Source organism: Desmodus rotundus, chromosome 3, assembly GCF_022682495.2.
Source record: "Desmodus rotundus isolate HL8 chromosome 3, HLdesRot8A.1, whole genome shotgun sequence".
Lineage (NCBI taxonomy): Eukaryota > Metazoa > Chordata > Mammalia > Chiroptera > Phyllostomidae > Desmodus > Desmodus rotundus.
The window spans coordinates 41,240,632-41,259,392 of record NC_071389.1 but is presented as its reverse complement, the minus strand read 5'-3'; the positions used below and the strand labels follow the sequence as shown (position 1 = coordinate 41,259,392).

The following is an 18,761-nucleotide window of genomic DNA, read 5'->3' as shown; positions in this document are numbered from 1 at the left end:
GTTAGTTTAATGATTAGATAGTGATCACCATGCTAGCAAAAAACACGACTGTTCCCCACACACTTTATTCTCAACATCCTGTAGGCTGGTATCCAGCACATGGTAGGTACACTGTAAATGCTGTTTAATTCATTAATTTATTTATTTAACAAGCATTTACTGAGCGCCTGCTGTACATCAATCACTATTCTAGTCATTGGAAATACAGATAGGAATAAAACAAAGCCCTTTCCCTGAAAGCTTGGATTCTAAGGAGGAAGAACGAGCTAGAGTATGTGGCCTATCACATGGTGATAAGAACAACACAGAAAAGCAAAGAAGGCTGAAGGTGATGGGAAACATCAAGTGATTAATAAATGATGGTAGAATGTTGAGTTTAGTAAAAGAATTTCTTCCAGACTAGCTTTAGACTTGGAAGTTCTTCCTTTTCTGAAAACCTTGTGGCGTGGTTGGGTGAGGGTGGACAGACGTGGTTAAACAGCACAAGCAGAGAAGTGAACTAACAGCCAAGCAGAAAACCAACAAGATAAAATTGGCAGGTTCCAAAAGGCAACAATATAAAAGGAGAACATACAAGTATCAAAGATCACATTATACCAGGTATTATAATACAGTTGTTTAAATGTTTGTGTTCAGAACCAAGATTCTAAGAATCAGAGATATTAGAATAAGAGTGAATGGGGAACAAATTAGGTTAGGCTACTTATATCAATATTTTCACTTTCCCATTGTTTAATGTGCATATCAGAGAAGCACACTGATTTCTTTATTCACCTGTCTTTGACCTTTGAATGTTCAAGGACATTAAAACCATGAAACCACTGAAGAATTGCATGTATAAGTGATAAACCTGTTTCATCCTTAAACAGACATTGGCTAAAGCTTCTTCTGGTGAATGAAATCCATCCCGTTAAGGGCTTTATATGCAAACCTATATCCTTAAGAGATTAAAGATGTAATTTAGACACACATTTCAGGAGCTGAATGCACGAATCATTATTTTAGTACATATTGTCCATTAATCTGCTGTTCAATTGGGAACCCATTTGGAATGTGGTTGCTTGCTAATTAGCAGGATTCTAGTGCTGAGCTGCTTCCTGATTAAATGTCCTTTAGAATCAATAAAACATCAGGAGGGATTATGGTGATGTTGGATTAGCCCCATCTAACCAAATAAAATGAATTGTGTTCTCTTCTTAAATTGTCACATTGTGAGAGCAGATGAGAGGAGCAATTTCGTGAATGCTGTTGCAAAGTTGTCGTTTTTTGTGTGTGCTTTTTTTGTAACACTGAGATTTTGTTTTTTGCAATTTGCCTACCAATTAGCAGAGACATTACTGAATGACTGCCAGGGTAAGGCGATTTTGAGAAAGACTTGATTACGATTTCAAATCTCTACTCTGAATCACCCTTATGTAAAATGAGTTCAGGTTGTGTTGGATGGAAATTATTATCCCTGTTCTTGGCCAGGAACATGTAAGTCAGAATTAGCATTTAATGTTTCTGTGTGACTTTGCAATAAATGGTAATTAAGGAGGGCAGAGAGAGAACAGGAGGCAAACTAATACTCTAAAATTGTATTGGCAAAATTAAATGCTTGAAACCCAGTTTAAAACACAAGCACACAAGCCAAATTGTGTTGGGCTAGGGGATAAATAATGAAGCTGCTATGGAAGCTTCGTAAATAGAGTGGAGCGATTGACACAGCCACAAGTAGGACTTACCGTACACATCTGGCCCATTATGGAGAGTGCAATTAGGTTGAAAAGGACTGGTTTGATAATCCCAGGCACAACCAGAGGATTTTGGGAGATAAAGGAAACATGAGGTGTCTGATTCAGCAATTACTTTTTAATGAGAATAGGAAAATTGTTAGGCAGCGAGCTATTAGAGATGTGGTTTGGATCTACCCATTGATTCAGTCTTGGAAACTGGACCTGGCTTTTAAGAGTTTATTAATTCCAGTCTTCTCTTCCAGAAGGCCATAATTCATATGAGGTAAAGATAATAATAGTAATAATAATAATAAAGTTATTGTTATTATTAATAGCCAATGCTTATATAGTGCTCACTATATTCCAGGCAACTTTCTAAGTACTTTATAAATATTGATGCTTTTGATCTTTGCAAATGCCCCATGAGGTAGGTACTGTTGTTTTCCAGATGAGGTACAGAGGGGCTAAAATCTGTATGCAACTGATGAATTAATTCATCAATAGGCTAAATCAAATGCAGGCTGTCCAGCTTCAGGGTCTTGGCTCTTAATATACCATCCTGACTCTCCTACGAGTCCTGTCAAATTCTTGGTTTATAGCACAGTGGCTAAGGACAGGGGCCTTAGGCAAACTGCCTGAGGTGCAAGGCCAGCTCCACCTTTGGGCTGGATACTGAATACAGTTCTAGAATGAGGAGCTGGGCATCTCCTGCTGTGCCCTCTAGGACCCAGGAGAGGTGTAGGATACAGACTCAACCACAGGGAGGCTTTTAAGTTCCAGGAGTGGACAGAATCCAAAGCAGCCCAGGGCTTGCAGGGAACTTCTCACTGGTTTGAAACCGCCGCTATCCCTTCAGCCCCCATGCAAAAAGGCAGCAGGAACTCTGGAATCATATAGGCCAAGATAGGAACTGGCCCAGAAATGCACTGGCTTTGGGAATTTGGGCAAGTAAATAATTTCTCTTAACCTTTATTTTTCATCTGTCAGATGGAAAAAGTATCCTTTTGTCTGAATTTGAGTTCATTGCCTGAGTATCAGGGAGGGGCTCTGCTTGTCAGAGGTAACTGCAAGAGGAGAAGAATACAGCTTAGGCTACACGACCATGAAGGTGAAAGCGAAGGGAGGCAGTGCAGTTAAATGAGCACCCCAGCAGGTGAATTAAATAATACAATCAAATAACCCCTGAACTGAGGGTGTAAGACATTGATATGAGGCCCCTAACATGTTCCAGGCATGGGGGCTAGATGCTTTACATGGGTTATCTCTTTTCAAACTCCCCAGAGTCCCGTGAGTTGTGTTTTTCATACCCACTTCACAGATGAGTAAACTGAAGTTCAGAAACCTTGAATTGTTCCAAAAGTGGGGCATCTTTGAATCTTTGTTCCTATTATGGGCTGAAATATATCCCAACCCCTGATTCATATGTCGAAATAATTACCCCAAGGGCCTCAGACTACACCACTTTTGCAAATAAGGCCTTTGAAGAGGTGATTAAGTTAAAATGAGTTCATTAGGGTAGGCCCTAATTCAGTCTGACTGGTATCCTTATAAGAAGAAGAAATTTGATCCCCTAGAGAAAAGACCATGTGAAGAAGACACAGCAAGATTCCTGCCATCTGTAAGCTTTCGGAAGAAGCAAACACCACCTTGATCTTGACACCAAGGTGCTGACACCTTGATCTTGAACTTTTAGCCTCCAGAATTATGAGAAAATACATTTCTGTTGTTTAATCCACCCTATCTGTAGCATTTTGTTATGGCAGCCTGAGCAAACTATACAGCCTCTAAAGGCTACCAGTCTTCTCCACAGGCTCCTACCTTTCTGCCTCCTTCTGACATACTTCATACCATCTCAGCTGGAGTAGATTACAGGTTCCCAAAGGAATGGCTAGAATGATTAAGCTCTTCAAATCATGGGAGTTAACCTTTGAGTCTAGCAATCTGAACAGACCTTCTCTTCAGCACTGTCCTGTGTGTCCCAGCTAGGCTTGGTGGGACTTGTAGGGACTAACCAAACAGATGAGAGATGGGGAACAGTATGTCAAAGGGAAAAGGAGCAGTATGTACCAAGGCAAAAAAGCAAGCAAAACCATAGCAAGTTTGGAGAACTACAATGTTGTTAGGACCAGAGCATACGTTTCACAGGGGAAGAAAAGTAGAGGGCTTGGGAAGTAAGCACCAGAACACCTTTGTATAAAGCTCAGAGCAACATGCCACCTACAATTAATTTCATCAAGATTACAAGGGCATTTCTATGAAATAGCTCACATTTTGTGTGTTTGGTGTATTTAGGCTTTTGTTTTGTTTCAATATATATGACATTTTGTATAAAATGTCATCTGCTTTACAATCCCTAATTAAAATTCCAATGAACAAATAAAGAGAGAAAAAATACAACAGTAGCAAAAACTAATAGTGCCATAATCTGGAAGGAATCTCTAACACCAATAAATAAATGGAATCTGGAAAATTCAGTGAGTTGGTTCCTCAAGCTTTACCCTGCCTGCCTAAAGGAAGTGCATTAGAAGATATTTTGAGCCTTCACCAGTGCCGTTCCTTCGATTTGGAGGCCCCAGGTCTTAAGCAAGCAGAAAGCAACAGATGCTGCTTGCCCTAGCTGCCTGAGTACTGTTTTCCGCCCTGCATCCCCAACCCAAGGATATACAAACATACACTTACTTACCTGCTATCAGCAAAAGGTCACTGCCACCAACTTAAGGCCAACAGGAGTTCCAGTTTTGGGGTTCATAACAGGAAAATATTTATTCAGGTAAACAGTTTACAAACCAGAGAGGCCCAGCCTCCAAAGGAAATCGAAAGTGATCCCGAGGAGGGTAGAGGGAAGGCCCACTTACATAAAGAAAGTTTCCATCCCCTTTCTCTGATTGGTCGGGATCACACATTCTGATTGGTATTGGGATCAGCGGGAGAAATCCCCGGTAACTGTGTATGCTGAGGAGTATATCGATTATGACATACGACACCAATTTAGTGTCAGTTGCTCAGCAGGTGGCGTGAGAAGATCCCGCCTCTGAGGTAGTCCCAGTTGAGGGCCCCCAGCCATCCAGGTGCTGGTTGCAGTTGCGCCCACCCTTTAAATGCAGGATGAAATGTGCCATGGGTAGGCCGAGGGAAACCTACACAGCTCATCTGTTGTGTTGTGCTGAATGGGAACAGCTCCTCATCTGACCCTGCATAAAGAGAAAACCCAACATGTAAGGCCTAATTTTTAAAAATACTGCAAACATAGAAAAATCATGATCCTGCAAACTCCAAATAACACCACATATTTAGAAATGGTTTACTCTAGAAACTAGAAAACACTTAAAAAACCACTTGTGTTCTCTGTAAGATATAAGTCATGTCCTTTATTAAAATGAATTGGAAAGTAATAAGCATAATGAGATGAAAAGGCAATAAAAATGAAATTTAAAAAGCACAAAAAGTAAATGGAAGAAATTAGAAAAACCTTGGGGAAATCTAAACAGTTTCAAGCAAACAAAAACTTCTACAGCAGAATTAAGAGGTAAGAAGGACTGTAACGATGTGTGGCGCTGGATGTTAACTAGACTTATTTTGTCATTTCACAATATAGTCATACATCAAATCATTTTATTGTCCACCTGAAACTAATATAATATTATGTAAATTATACCTCAGTAAAAAATATGAAACAATGAAGGAAATCTGAACACTGCTAGATATTTGAGGATATGACGGCATTTATGCTAAATGTTTACATCATCAAACCTTGTCTGTAACGGGCCAGATGGTAAATATTTTCGGCTTGGTGGGTCTACAGTCTGTTGCAACCACTCAGTTATGTCACTGTAGCCTGCAAGCAGTCATAAACAGCACAGAAATAATGGCTATGGCTATGTTCCAATACAACACTATTTAACAAAAAAAGAGGTAACCAGGATTCAATTTAAAAACAGGAAAACTAACCCTAAAAATATCTAAAACATAATATCAATTTTGAGAGGTTCCCACAAAAGCTAAAGAACAAAGAAGAAAATTTTTAAAAATAGTAGGTGTAGAAGAATAAGACTGGAAATTGAATGCCCAAAGCCTTGGTTTATAGTATAAGAAAATACTGGATTGGCCAGAAAGTCTGTATGGTTTGTTCCATAAAATAAGACACATTTTTCATTTTCACCAATAACTTTATTGATTTGCATATTTTGAGTATGTTGGCTGTCTCCCGCTATTGGCTTCTCGTGGGTGGAGGCCAGGGGTGCAGCTAAACACCTTTCAGTGCATAAGACAGCCCCACAGCAAAGAATTATTTAGCTGAAATGTCAATAGTACAAGGAAACTTCGCAAACCACTTTTGACACATTCAGTCAGTCATAGCACCTTCTCAGTACACTGCACAAATCTTTTGTGTTGCATTTTTACCTTTCTTGAAACGAGAAATCATAATACATCAAAAATGTTGAGTATCTTCTTCATTCTTCAATATTAAAATGACTGCACAAAGATTCACCAATTTTTATAAGTTCTTTTTAAAATGCACACTGATATGACAGCTGTTACAATGCAATCTAACAAAACTATTCCAAATGAAATTAAAGACAACTAAGCACCACTAGAGCCTTTGTAGGGAAAAAGGTAAATGAACTTTTTGGCCAACCCAATAGAAAAATTGGACAAGAAGTAAAAACAAAGTTACAAGTGAAGAATCTTTGCAAAGATGAGGAAAAAATTCTCTGTGTACACATTAAAAGGATTCACTATGCTCTAACTAAAGTAAGAAAAATGTATGCTTGACAATCCTAACAAAATTTTTCTATTACAAAGACGAAGAAAAGTATTTAAGGCTCCAGACCAAAAACAAAATAAAACTAAATCAAAGCAATAAAAGGCAAAAATTAATGAAAAATGAACAAAAATAAGACTGACTTCGAACTTCTGCAATAATGAATGTCAGAAGACAGTGGAGCTGTGTTCATGGAATCCCACGGGGAAAGAAATGTAACTGAAGCCAAGTTATATTACATGCTTGTGTAAGGCCACATAGTACAATGGTCAAAGGCAATGGATTTGGAGTCAGACATCTGGAGTTTGAATTCTGGCTGCCCCATTGATCCATGCCCTTGGACTAGTTACTTACATGTTTCATAAAGTAGTTGTTTCAGTTAAATGAGAAATGCACATAGAGTACTCGGAATGCTCACTGAAGGCCATTTTAACTTAATAAATTAGATTAAAGTCAGAATTTGAACTCAGGTCTGTCTGAATCTAGGATCAGGCTCACGCACCGTGTCCTCTAGTCCTAATTTCTCTGACTTGATATTGGGAGTTTGGCACTTGCTTCTGTGATTAGTATAATAGTGCCTATTATGGCAACCAGAGCCTCTTCTCACACTTAAGTTGTCAATGTTTTTTTGAAGGTCTTAAGGTCAAATAAAGAATATGGATGGTTTGACTTTGGGTGGTGGGCACACAGTACAATATACAGATGATATATCATAAAAGTGTACACTTGAAACCTATATAATTTTATTAACCAATATCACCCCAATCAATTTAACTTAAAAAGAATATGGAAGAAAGAAGGATATGCTTTACTGGAAGGATCTTAAGAGTTGCATTGGCTGTATCAGTCCTATACACCATTTAAATCAGACAATGTCTAAATTCAATACTTAGAAAATTCTCTCACGGTCTCCTCCCCTACTAACGGCACATAATCAAGAAAGGGCAAGAAAGTTTCCAGTGCCATTTTGTCCAGAGACCTTATCTTATATTTGATAACTCCTACCTATTCTGAAAAATAAATGTTATGCAAATGTGAGAATATCAAAGGATCTGGGTTTTTGTTGTCACACTGTTGTTTTTCAGAAGGTCAGAAGATGCTCTAGGCATAAGCCTGGTCTTCCTAAGAGGGCCTAGAAATAAACTGCAGCAAGCATAGAAGACAGGAGCTACTTCTGTTGCAGTTCATGGCCAGACTTGAGCTGGTATCACATCCTTGAGAGTGCTATTTCACCTTCTGCCCTGCCTAGACTTCAGCAGCTGATTCAGTCATCAGCTTATCTGGCTGGCAGGTCTACATACCTACACCTTATCTTTTCATGAGACCAAAAATAAATGAGGCTCTGGGGACCATATTTTGGTACTGACCTAAGAACTTTGCTGATTTGTGATATCATGTACAGGAAAAGTGTTGTGCAATATAAGCAAAATGAACTAGTTATATATCTAATGAATTATTTGTATTTAAGGAGAATAAAATCACACAATGCTAGAACTCTTCTAGAAAACCTAAGGCATATATCTCACCACTTGGTCTTTATTTTTGCTTAACTTCTGGTGGGCAAGAAGAAGATAAAAATTCTTATCAGTAGCAATTCATTTGCTAGCAACAGAAACTGACTTTTGCTAACATAAGCAAAACAAATATTTTGAAAGGATGTGGAGTAGCATACATAATTAGGAAAAAATAAAGCTTCAGCATGTACCAAACCAAAAATTATGAGACACAGAGGCAGAGACAGAGAATGGGAGAGAGGGAGGTAAAGAGGTAGGGAAACAGAGAAAGTGATAGATATTAATTGGACAAAGTAGATCACAACATCAGCTAGGGAAGGGTATGGGACTTCGACTGTGGTCCATTACCCCAGAGATGATATTTATATATAAATGGAGGATGGATGAATGCTGGGAAATATAAGAAATTTTTTTATATATTTTCTTATATAAGAAATATAAGAAAATATAAGTGATTTTCTTTTACTACCAAAGCATTCCTAAAGTATTTGTAAGCTTTAAATGACTCCCTCATTGTCATGTGCAGATGTATTGCTCAGTGAGATTTCTGCTTAGGAAACTTCACTAAACACTGTCTATTTGTACTCAGCATTTGTTTCTACTCCCGTCTATGTTCTTTGTCGTGTTGCAATACTTCCCATTCTTGGGAAGGCTAAAAAGAACATTTCCAAAACTCCCTTGACACCAAGGTTCTGGAACTGATTTAAGTTCCATCAGAGAGATGTAATTGCATGAGATTTGAAAGAAAGAAGGGAGAGGGAAGAGGGACAAAGATATTTTAGGTATGTATTTATTTGGTTGTTTATTTGTTTTCCTGCAGTAGTAGGAACCCCAGACCCTGGCGGGCCTCAGTGTTTCCAGTGGCCTAATGCACTTTGTACTGCGTAGTCACCAAATTCATGGTCAAGGGAAACTGAGACATGAGCCAGAATTTCCTGCAGACCCCTGGTTTCTAGATTGTATCTACTGAGGCCTGACCCTGAGGCTCACATCAGACATCAACCTCCACTCTACTGGCCCTTGCCGTCATTTTGTGGGCACCTAATTCCTTATGTTAAAGCTCTTTCTCATAGAGATATTTTTAAAAGCTTCTGTTTCCTGCATTGCACCCTCAATGACACGGGTATCAAAAAGCCCCTTCAAAACTATCAATATAAACCTTGAGATTTATTGGGCATTCTTCCAGAGAAATGATACCGATCACCAATATTTTGTCTCTTTTGCTTGCACAGATGGCAGAATTTTGTTGAGTTGTTGAGCAAAGCTTCCTCGGATTTGTCCTTTGATTTGCCTACAGGTAAGTTCAGTAATCTTGTTCCTTGAGGGACCTCCTATCCCCCAGAGCTGTTGTTGACTTGAATGCTGAGCTCTAGCTGGTTGCTTGTTGGGTTTGATCTTATTGCTACCAAAAATGTAAACGACTCACCAGTGCAGAAAAAATAAGTGAGAATTACCTTAATGACTATTTTTTTAGGCCAGTTGGATCATAAAATGCATAACTCTCCAGCTTTTATTATATCTTGAAGCATTCTCTAGTGATAGCCCTTTATGGTGAGTGCAGCACACTTACACAAGTTGGTATTATTTATTGGAACTTTAGTCACCCAGTCCCTTAGCTCTAGATGTCCCACAGTTGTGTACCTATCCAACTGATAGCTCACAAAAAACCTCTCCAAGATTTATATATGTATGTTTATTGCTGCACTTCCTAATGTTTTGATGAATGGAAGCAATGTAAAGATCCTTTAGGGACCATTTACTCAAATTACAGTCTATCCAATTGATAAAACTATGCAGCTGTAATAGCATGGCTGGCCTGATACAGGAAGATTTCCAGGACATACTATGAAGTGAAATTATAAGGATGACGTGGGCAAAATATTTAGCAATTGGCAGATTTTAAATATGACAGATGAAAGAATATGCATTGGTATTAATCCGCTGTTGCAATTTCTCTATTTACTATATCTGTCAGCTGTTTCCTGATTACCTTTGGATCAAAACGCAAGATATTGAGAGTTTGGGGGGCGGGAGAGTACATCAGTTTTTATTCCAGCAGAAAAATGGAAACTTTACTAGGTGTGTCAAACAGAGGGGCTTCACAGCAGAAAACTGGGGGATTGGCTATAGGAATATTGGCAGACTGAGAGAGCAGAAAGTGGATGGTGAGTATATTCATTTCCTCAGGGCTGCTGAAACAAATTACCACAAGTTGGGTGGCTTAAAATAATAGCAATTTATTCTCTCATAGTTCCAGAAGTCTGAAATCAATCACCTCAGCGGTGACATTTTCCCTCTTTGCCTTCTCTGGGTTTGGGTGGCCCGAGGCATTCCTTGTCTTGTGTCTGCAAACCTCCAAACCTTACCTCTGTCCTCACATGGCTTTTCTCCCTCTGTGTTTCTCTTGTGCCTCTGTTTCTAAATTTTCTCTTTTTTCTTATAACAACAGCACTCTTCGCTGGATTTAAGGCCCACCCTTGTCTTCAACTATTTGAGGCCAAGCATGGATCTGAAACATTGAAATATTCTTACCAGACCACAGCACTGGAGTGGGGAAGGTGTGGCCCACACCAAGCAAAATACAGTTGCTATCACTATAAGAGGGTAATGAAGGGAATAAATACCAGAGAAGGAATGAATACTGGGAAGCCAAAAAAAAAAAATTAAAAACCAACTCCAGTCACATGCATGGCCCATGAGGCCCTTTAGTTCTGTGAATACCTAACCCATTTTTCTTTCCTTTTCATCCTGGGTCAGCTAGATTCTCCTCTCAGCTATTGCTTAAATGCATTAAATACATTGTCTTCGAGATCTCTGCCCTTGCTATAGCTTTTGTCTGGAATGCTCATTCTCCGACATTTGCATGAGTTTCTCCTTGTTTCTTCACTCATGGCTATATTTATATGTCCCTATCCAAAATAGCAACTGCCACTATTTTCCATGCCCATAATTTGTTTTAGTTGTACTTACAGTATTATCACTACTTGGCATTATTTTATTATCTATTTATTTGCTCCTGTCCCTGGAATGCACACTCCACGAGAAGATTGTCTTAGTCATTTTTGTATCAGAGTGCCTAGAACAGTGCCTAGCGCACAGCAGGCACTGGTAGAACTCCAGACCGACCCCTACCTCTGTTGTCATGAGAAGGTAACTGAATCTTTCATTGCCTCCGTTTCCTCATCTGTCAAATGCAGGTGGTTTCTACCTCGCAGGGTTATTCTTGAGATAAGTAAGAAAATAGGAGGGAAGTGTCTGGCATATATAGATATTTGACATACAAGGTCTGTCCGGAAAAAGTGCAGCCATTGTTAATTTAATGGGAACATTTTGCACACCACCAATGTAACCTGGCAGCCAAGGAGAATGGACTGGAATGCACGTGCATGAACAATGACAACTTCACTGTACTTAGTCAGTGGAGGCAGTAGACACTGTTGAATGAGCATATGTACTGTGTGGCTGTCACATTCAAAGTGAGTGAGTGAGTAGAGCAACGAATCTGCATCAAATTTTGCTTTAAGCCGGACCATTCCTCTGTGGAAACTATTTGGATGATTCAGAAGGCCACAGCTATGGGCAACTGGTGATTGGCAGCTTCATCACAACAACTCACCAACTCATGCATCACATCTCGTGCAGAGTTTTTTCATGAAACATCAAATCACCCAGGTGACCCCTACAGCCCAGATTTGGTGCCCTGCAACTGCTGGCTTTTCACAAAACTAAAATCACGTTTGAAAGGGAAGAGATTTCAGACCATTGATGAGATTCAGGAAAATATCACAGGGTAGCTGATGGTGATGGGGAGAACTATGTGAGGTCCCAAGATACCTACTTTGAAGGGGACTGAAGCGTCATTGTCCTATATACAATGTTTCTTATATCTTGTATCTTCTTCAATAAATGTCTATTTTTCATAGTACATGGCTGGATACCTTCTGGACAGACCTCGTATATTAGTTTTTTTACTCACAAAAACTTCATTCAGTAGGTCCAATAAGGCCATAAGCTGTTATTTAAATCAGTTGTTATCTGCCCTGGCTTAACTTTAGACTTACCTAGGGAATGCTTTAGAAGTCCTGAGCTGGTTCTCATCCTAGAAATTCTGACTTAATGGCCTGGTGTGATCCTAGGCACTGGTAATGTGTAAAGCTCCCCAGGTCTGAGCTTATTAGCAGACAGCACTGAAGACCTCTGATTTAAAGTCGTTATTGAGGGACTGGGGGGGCGGGCAGGAGCACTGGCCTTATTACGATCAGAATCCGCTGGAAGCCTTGTAAAAACCTGGCCCTTCCAACACCTGGAAATCTCTAGGAGCCAGCTTGGCTTATTTCCTCCAGTACAAATCTTCAACTGACAGACTAGACAGATGGTTATTATTTGTCCTTCCTGCTGTGTTAGGAAGAAAAAAAATAGCTCTGCCTTGGGGTTTATCAAACAATTTTTACATGTGCAAATCATTACCTTTTTATATGCGGATAGGTATTAGGAGAGAGACAGGGAACCTGAAAAGAGACCAGGAAGACTAGCCTGTATTTTCTCTTAATAGAACTTCTAAAAGTGCAGACAGTAAAGAGAAATGAGAGTAGGACAAAGTCTAGGTTCTAGATTTTATACTAAAAGGGATAATGCATATGAACAGTGCCCAGAAATTTCCGGCACATCGTAGTTAATGTCAAGTCCTCTTCTCTGGGGAAACTAAATTTGCTTAAGGTCATAAAGTTATAATAACACAACAACAAATAATAAATCCCATATCGAGCATCTTCCCTGGGTCAATGTAATTTTTTAAAATCCCCACATAACTGCAAATTGCTGCTATCATTTCCTTTTCACAAATGACAAAACTGAAATCCTTAAACTTGTAAAGGAAAGGAACAGGATTAGCGTTCACGTCTGACACCTAACTACCTCTTCCTGCCCTTATGCTATACACTGATTCTAAAATCTCTTTAACTCTCCAACTCTGTGATTCAGAGTCATTTGAATGGTTCTTTCACTTACAGGAAACAGAAAGCTTTCTTTCACAACCTGGGTGAAATAAGCAGGGGCCATTGTTACTAGGTGATGATGGGTCCCCACGATGACTTAAATTTCCTGCAGATTAAATTAGATCTGCCTGGGTGGGACTGCCCTACCTGGCTGTCATCATTATCCTTGTTAAGCATCTATTAAGTTTTACTCTGTACAGCATTTGGGTTAGGCATGTGAGAATAAAGAAATACAGAGAAAAGTCCTTCTCTTCTAGGGCCTGCAAAGAAATTGGAGAAACAGAACTATCTATTTTATTTTCCAAACTCCAAATGAAGGCACATGGTTATTCATTTAGTCAAGACGCATGCATTGGGTCCTTATTCTAATGCTGAGGGCTGGGGCTACAGAGAAGATTATGAAATTGCATCGTTTTCTCCATCAAGAAACTGAGGGAGGAGATTCACAATGATTTGCAGGGGCAATATTAAAAGTCTGACAAAAGGCTTTTTGATCTGATAGGTGAATTTATTTACATACACATTGTTACATAGGTAATGCTATTAGTTAACATTTATTGAGCACTTGCTATGCTACAGGTATTTGCTTCACATTTTCTAGTTCATTTAATCCTCACAATAACCTATAGGTGGCACTTATACCCCCTTTACAGAAGAGGAAATTGATACACAAAGAGGACAAGTAACTTGCCCAAGGTCATGCAGCCAATAGAGAAAGGAGTTAACACTCTAAGCCAAGGCATCTGGCTTCAGAGCCTCTACTCTCCACCACTATTTTGATTAAAATGTATTGACTGAATCATTTTCTTTGAAAATAGTGAAACCCAACACATAAGCAATATGTATTTCTTAATGGCTTATTTGAATCATGCATTAAATATTGAAGCTGAAGTACCCAGAAATCTGTGCTGTGGGGTCATCGCACAGATTTGTAAAATCAGTGACTCTCCAGTCTAACAGGAGGTGCTGAGGGATGAATGAGTGATACCCACGATACTCTAGAGAATTTTAGCAGGAGGTCTTCATGGTTTTTTCCTGCATCCTAAAGAATTTTCTTCTATCTATGAAGGCAGCCAACTGAGCAAGTTGTACCTGGACAGTAAAATCCTTGGGTTAAGGATGCTCTTCAAACCTCCTCTGGCACAGGACCTCTGACCATTGAAAGGAGCGAGGAAGGGAGAAGACAAGGATTTTTACCTGAAACTGCAGGCACACGCCTATGTGGAGAGAGGGGCAGAAGTGCCTGCTTCTCTGTTAAGAGATAGGATCATTGGAAGAGGTCCCTTTCCTCTCCCCAGACTGTAAAAGCCCTCCTGATTCGGGGTGGTTCTACAGGCTATTGCCTGTGCTTACCTGGAACTCTGCTCCATGTGCACCCCCACCATCACCTTTGCCTAGAAACTCCTACTCATCCTTCAGGTTCCCAGTTTAAGTGTCACTTCTTCCAAGAAGCCTTCTTTGATCCTCTACCATTCCCATGCATACCCTAAAATAAGTTTTAATATTTTCACATTTCCTTTGTTATGTTTATGATCCTTTGTAATTAAATGATAATTTTGAGCAATTATTTAGCATCTGCATCCCCTTTGAGAGCTCCATCAGGACAGGAATAAGATCTTTCTCATCCACCAGTGTATCCCCACCACCTAACACAGTGCTGATCATATAGCAGAGCCTCGACATCTTCTTTGCCTGGGGGTTTGTGTATAGGTATTAAAATGAAGAGGCCAAACTAAATCCTTCCACTTTTTCTTTCTTGTCCAGGGAAAAAAGGAAAGGAAACCTCAGCCACATCAGTGCAGGCTGAAGTTCCAGTGATGTCTCAGGGCAAAACTGCACATATGGTATGCACCTGGGTATGCAGAGCTTGGGCAGGGCCTCGCCGATCCTTCACCTTCTATTCTCTGATGCTGGGTGGTGCCCTGGTGGGGCCCTCCCTTCTGGGTTTTTTTATTTCCACTGAGGCCTTGATGTCAGACTGTCTTTGACTTTGAGACTCTCCTCCAGCAGAGAAGGGAAGCAGAAGAATCAAGAGTGTAGACTGGTCCCTGTCCTAGGTGGTATGCATGCAGAGACCCCCATCACCACTTGGTGACAGGCTTGCCGTCTGCCCAAGAAATTGGACTTGTAGCACATGTATGTGTCCTTCCAAAGCCTGTGACCAGTCCACCAACAGCCATCAAAGTAAAGGGTGGTCAGGAGAGCTGTTTTAACACTGTCAGTCCAGCTCCAGACACTAGGGGTGACCTTTTCACCACACATCACATTTTAAAATATAATGGGTTCTTTCTTTGCTTAAAAAAAAATTCTGGCAAGTAGTTAAAATCTGTTTTAATATTCCCAGCACTTAGCCAGGAGAAGATGCAGACAGAATTGAAAACCAGCCTGAGTTTTTCTGTTGTTGTTGTTTTGAAATGCCCAGATTAGAACATAATTCATCTGAAAATGACGGGAGGGCTCTTCATGCACTTCACACTTTGAAATATTTTAGAAAAATAGTATCCACTTTAGCAAGCCACTTGCCATGCAAGAAACAACAGCAAATGCTTTTCTCCTAGAGTGTTAAGTCTGTTGTGATTAAGAATATAAAAAATATCCTTTGCTCTTTTATTTTGCCTCTTATTGGAGGATTTTGCTGCATCTCTGCAATAATTGATTCTTCTCACATTCCTGTATAAACAGCACTTGTTGTCTCACTTTCCAGAGAGGGAAATTGAAGCAGAAGTTTGGTAAAGCAATTTTCCTATTACTCCAGAGAAAATCATTCATTCATTCATTTATTCATTCAGTAAACTTGTCTTGAGAACCGACTGTGTGTCAGCCACTGACCAGACCTTGAAAATACATAAATGGCCATGTCACAGGCCCAGTCTTCAGATCTCTGGTAGAGAAGAGGTGTACACCAACAACTGTTACAATAGCCCGTGATAAGTGCTGTGTTGGAGAAAGGGGCTGCAAAGAATTGCCCCTCACCCAGCTTGGGACTGTCAGAGAAGGCTTCTCACAAGAAGAGAAATATGACTTGGGTCTTGAAGGGTGAGTAGGAGGAGCCCAACAATCAATGCATACATGGCAAGAGGGAACAGCATGTATACGGCATAAAACAGCCTTATTTTTTTTCTGGTTGTATGTGACTGGAGAAAAAGATGTGTAAGTAGGACTGAAAGAAGATAAACAAGAAGAAGAACTTGAATGGTCTTATGTGCCAAATGAGAAATTTGGGCTTCATTTGGACACAATGGGACCAAAGCAGTATAAAATGCATGAGTAAGTGAGTGAGTGAGTTAAACTTAATACAGGTCCATAAAAATTCCCCCTTTCCCTGTCTCTAGTGGTCAAACAGAATGTTCAACTATCTGAAGAAATATAAAGTTATTTAAAATCAGTTTCTCACAACCAAGAATCTCTTTGATTTTTCTAAATATCCACTGAACTGTATGTGAATATGCATTTTAGATTATCTAAAGCTTCCTTTGGATTTTTAAAGTGGTCAAAGCTCTAAGACTCACTACTCAATTTCCTTTATGAAACTTTCAGCTTTTCTCAAAATTGATTTTATCTAAGTGGAATTTTTATATATTAATCTTTTAAAATGTTCTGGTTGCTGGTCATCCATATGGGTACAATTTCATATAGCATTCCATTATTTCAAATGAAACAATTCTTCACATCCCTAGCAGCAGGTAAATTCACACTTGTTAACAAACTCAAAACTTGGCTTCTTATTGCAATTGCTGTTCTTTTGACCTATGGGATTTCCATAGCTTATAGGTGCAAAGCTTGAGACAAAAGTACAAAAGTGAAAAAAACAGGTATTTGAAAGTTGGGGAAGCACAGATGGTATACAAAAGTTAGAGGCATAATTCTACGGTGAATTAGTTCAGATTATTTGGGTTGCAATTAAGAGAACCAACTCTACCAATATAATTTACTGGAAGGACAGAGAAGCACATTGTGCTACCTAAAGACAGAAATATAACAATGAACCAAAATCAGGTCCTCGAACATCATCATAACTTCCTGTATCTTTTCTCTCCACTTCGTCGTCAGCTTCAGACTTCTATTTTCATTCTTTCTTTCTCTCTTTCTTTCTTTTTATTTCTCAGAAGACCATCTTTTTCTCGTTTCTGGTACAGAGTGGAAAACCTGCTAGAGTACCTACCTCTCACACAGAATGATCTTTGTTTGTCTATCTCTCTGTCTTTACCTTGCACCAATACTTCCGAAATCACTGACACATCTTGCGTTAGATGTCTAGTCTTATACTAAGTCCTTAGACACCTGTTGGTTCTCTCCACAACAATGTGGAGAGCAGCAATTCCTGGAATAGTGGGGTTAGGGAGATCAAACCATAGATGCCCTCTGTCTCTACATGGTAGGTGGCAGAATGTCTTATATGGCCGTACTGGGACTTGTCCATTTATTCTGTTTTTTAAAAAATCTCTATTTTGTACTGAAAATGGGGTTATGATACCAAAAGGAGCTAGACATAGGCTCTACACCCCTGTTCTAGTTTTGTGTCTACTATTCACTGTATGACCTTAGTAAGTCTCTAGTGCTCTCTGGGCCTCAGCTTCCTTTGTTAAATGAATAGGACAGATAGAACTAGAGGTGCTTCAAGGGCTGTTATAATAAGCCCAATAGCCTAAGGTAATATCACTATTGTTTCAATCACTCTTTGTCAAGAAACTCACATTCATGATTCATGATCCAGAGATTTTTTCCACCAAGAAATTATAAGCATTTCCTGAAGCCCATGCCTTGTGGACGCCACTAATACGAAACAGAGTAGAACATCATGAAAAGCCTCAGCCAGTTACAAAAACTTTGCTTTGTGTAAATCGGAAATGCAAACAATAAAATCATGATTTCATCCTTTTCCTTTAAAAAAATAACACTCAACATAGTAGTTTATGTCCAACGAGACTTGGCAGATACGGTCCTATGGCACTGAGAACTTGAAACTCACCCCCCTAGCTTTACAAAGCCAGACCCTGCAATAAATCTTCCTAGTTGTGTGGCCTCATCTTTGGCCACAAAACTGGACGACCTCCGGGTGGTGAATGTGTTGCCAGTGAGATGCTTGTGTTGTTTTGGTAGAAATCTCCAGAAGAGGAGTTGCAACCAGAAAACCTTCCCGCTGAGACTTCAGCCCCCAAAGATCCCCTGGACTCTCTGACAATCAGGCCAGTCTCACAGCCTTTTGTGAGTCCTGTGAGGAAGAATAAGTCTGCAGAATATGAGACATGGATCGACAGGTTCAGGAAGATGGAAAATGCCCTCTACCTGTGTGACCTGAGTAATACAGGTGAAGTGTGTGAAGTTTACAGCTGATACATGTTTCTCTTCATGTTGTAGTCTGAAATGAACACATTTTCTTTCCCTTCTTAACAAATACAATTTGTATATAAACCATGTGCCTGGCACTGTGCTGAGCACAATCAAGAAATACAATGATGAATCAGACATGAATGAACCCCTCACCAGGTTGCTTACAGTTTCTTTGTGTCTATGAATCTTCCTCCACTCTAGTACCTGAGTCTAACCCACAATTCCATCTCGTTCCCCTGTTTGAAATACTTCAGCATGCTTGCCAACAGGCTGAACTCCGAACTTCTTAGCAAGGCAAAATCTGGAACTTGTCTACCTGATGTGTCTCTTCTCTTCATCTGGTCTTTCAGAATATCTTCCCCAGTCAGAGTAAATAATTTGCCTTCCTCAGACTTGCCTTGCTTTTCCTGGGGCCTGCCTTTTCTAACCCTACACCGTCCATCTG

At 39.7% G+C, this 18,761-nt stretch overlaps 1 protein-coding gene across 1 annotated transcript in view; it reads left to right on the top strand.

The window, feature by feature from the left end:
- C3H1orf87 (chromosome 3 C1orf87 homolog) overlaps positions 1 to 18,761 on the top strand; it is a 69,135-nt gene that overhangs the window by 44,217 nt on the left and 6,157 nt on the right. The window contains exons 9-12 of the mRNA XM_053919692.2: positions 1,979 to 1,998; positions 9,224 to 9,288; positions 14,750 to 14,829; positions 18,086 to 18,293. Coding sequence (XP_053775667.1) covers positions 1,979 to 1,998; positions 9,224 to 9,288; positions 14,750 to 14,829; positions 18,086 to 18,293 — 373 coding nt within the window. The remainder of the gene's footprint in view (positions 1 to 1,978; positions 1,999 to 9,223; positions 9,289 to 14,749; positions 14,830 to 18,085; positions 18,294 to 18,761) is intronic.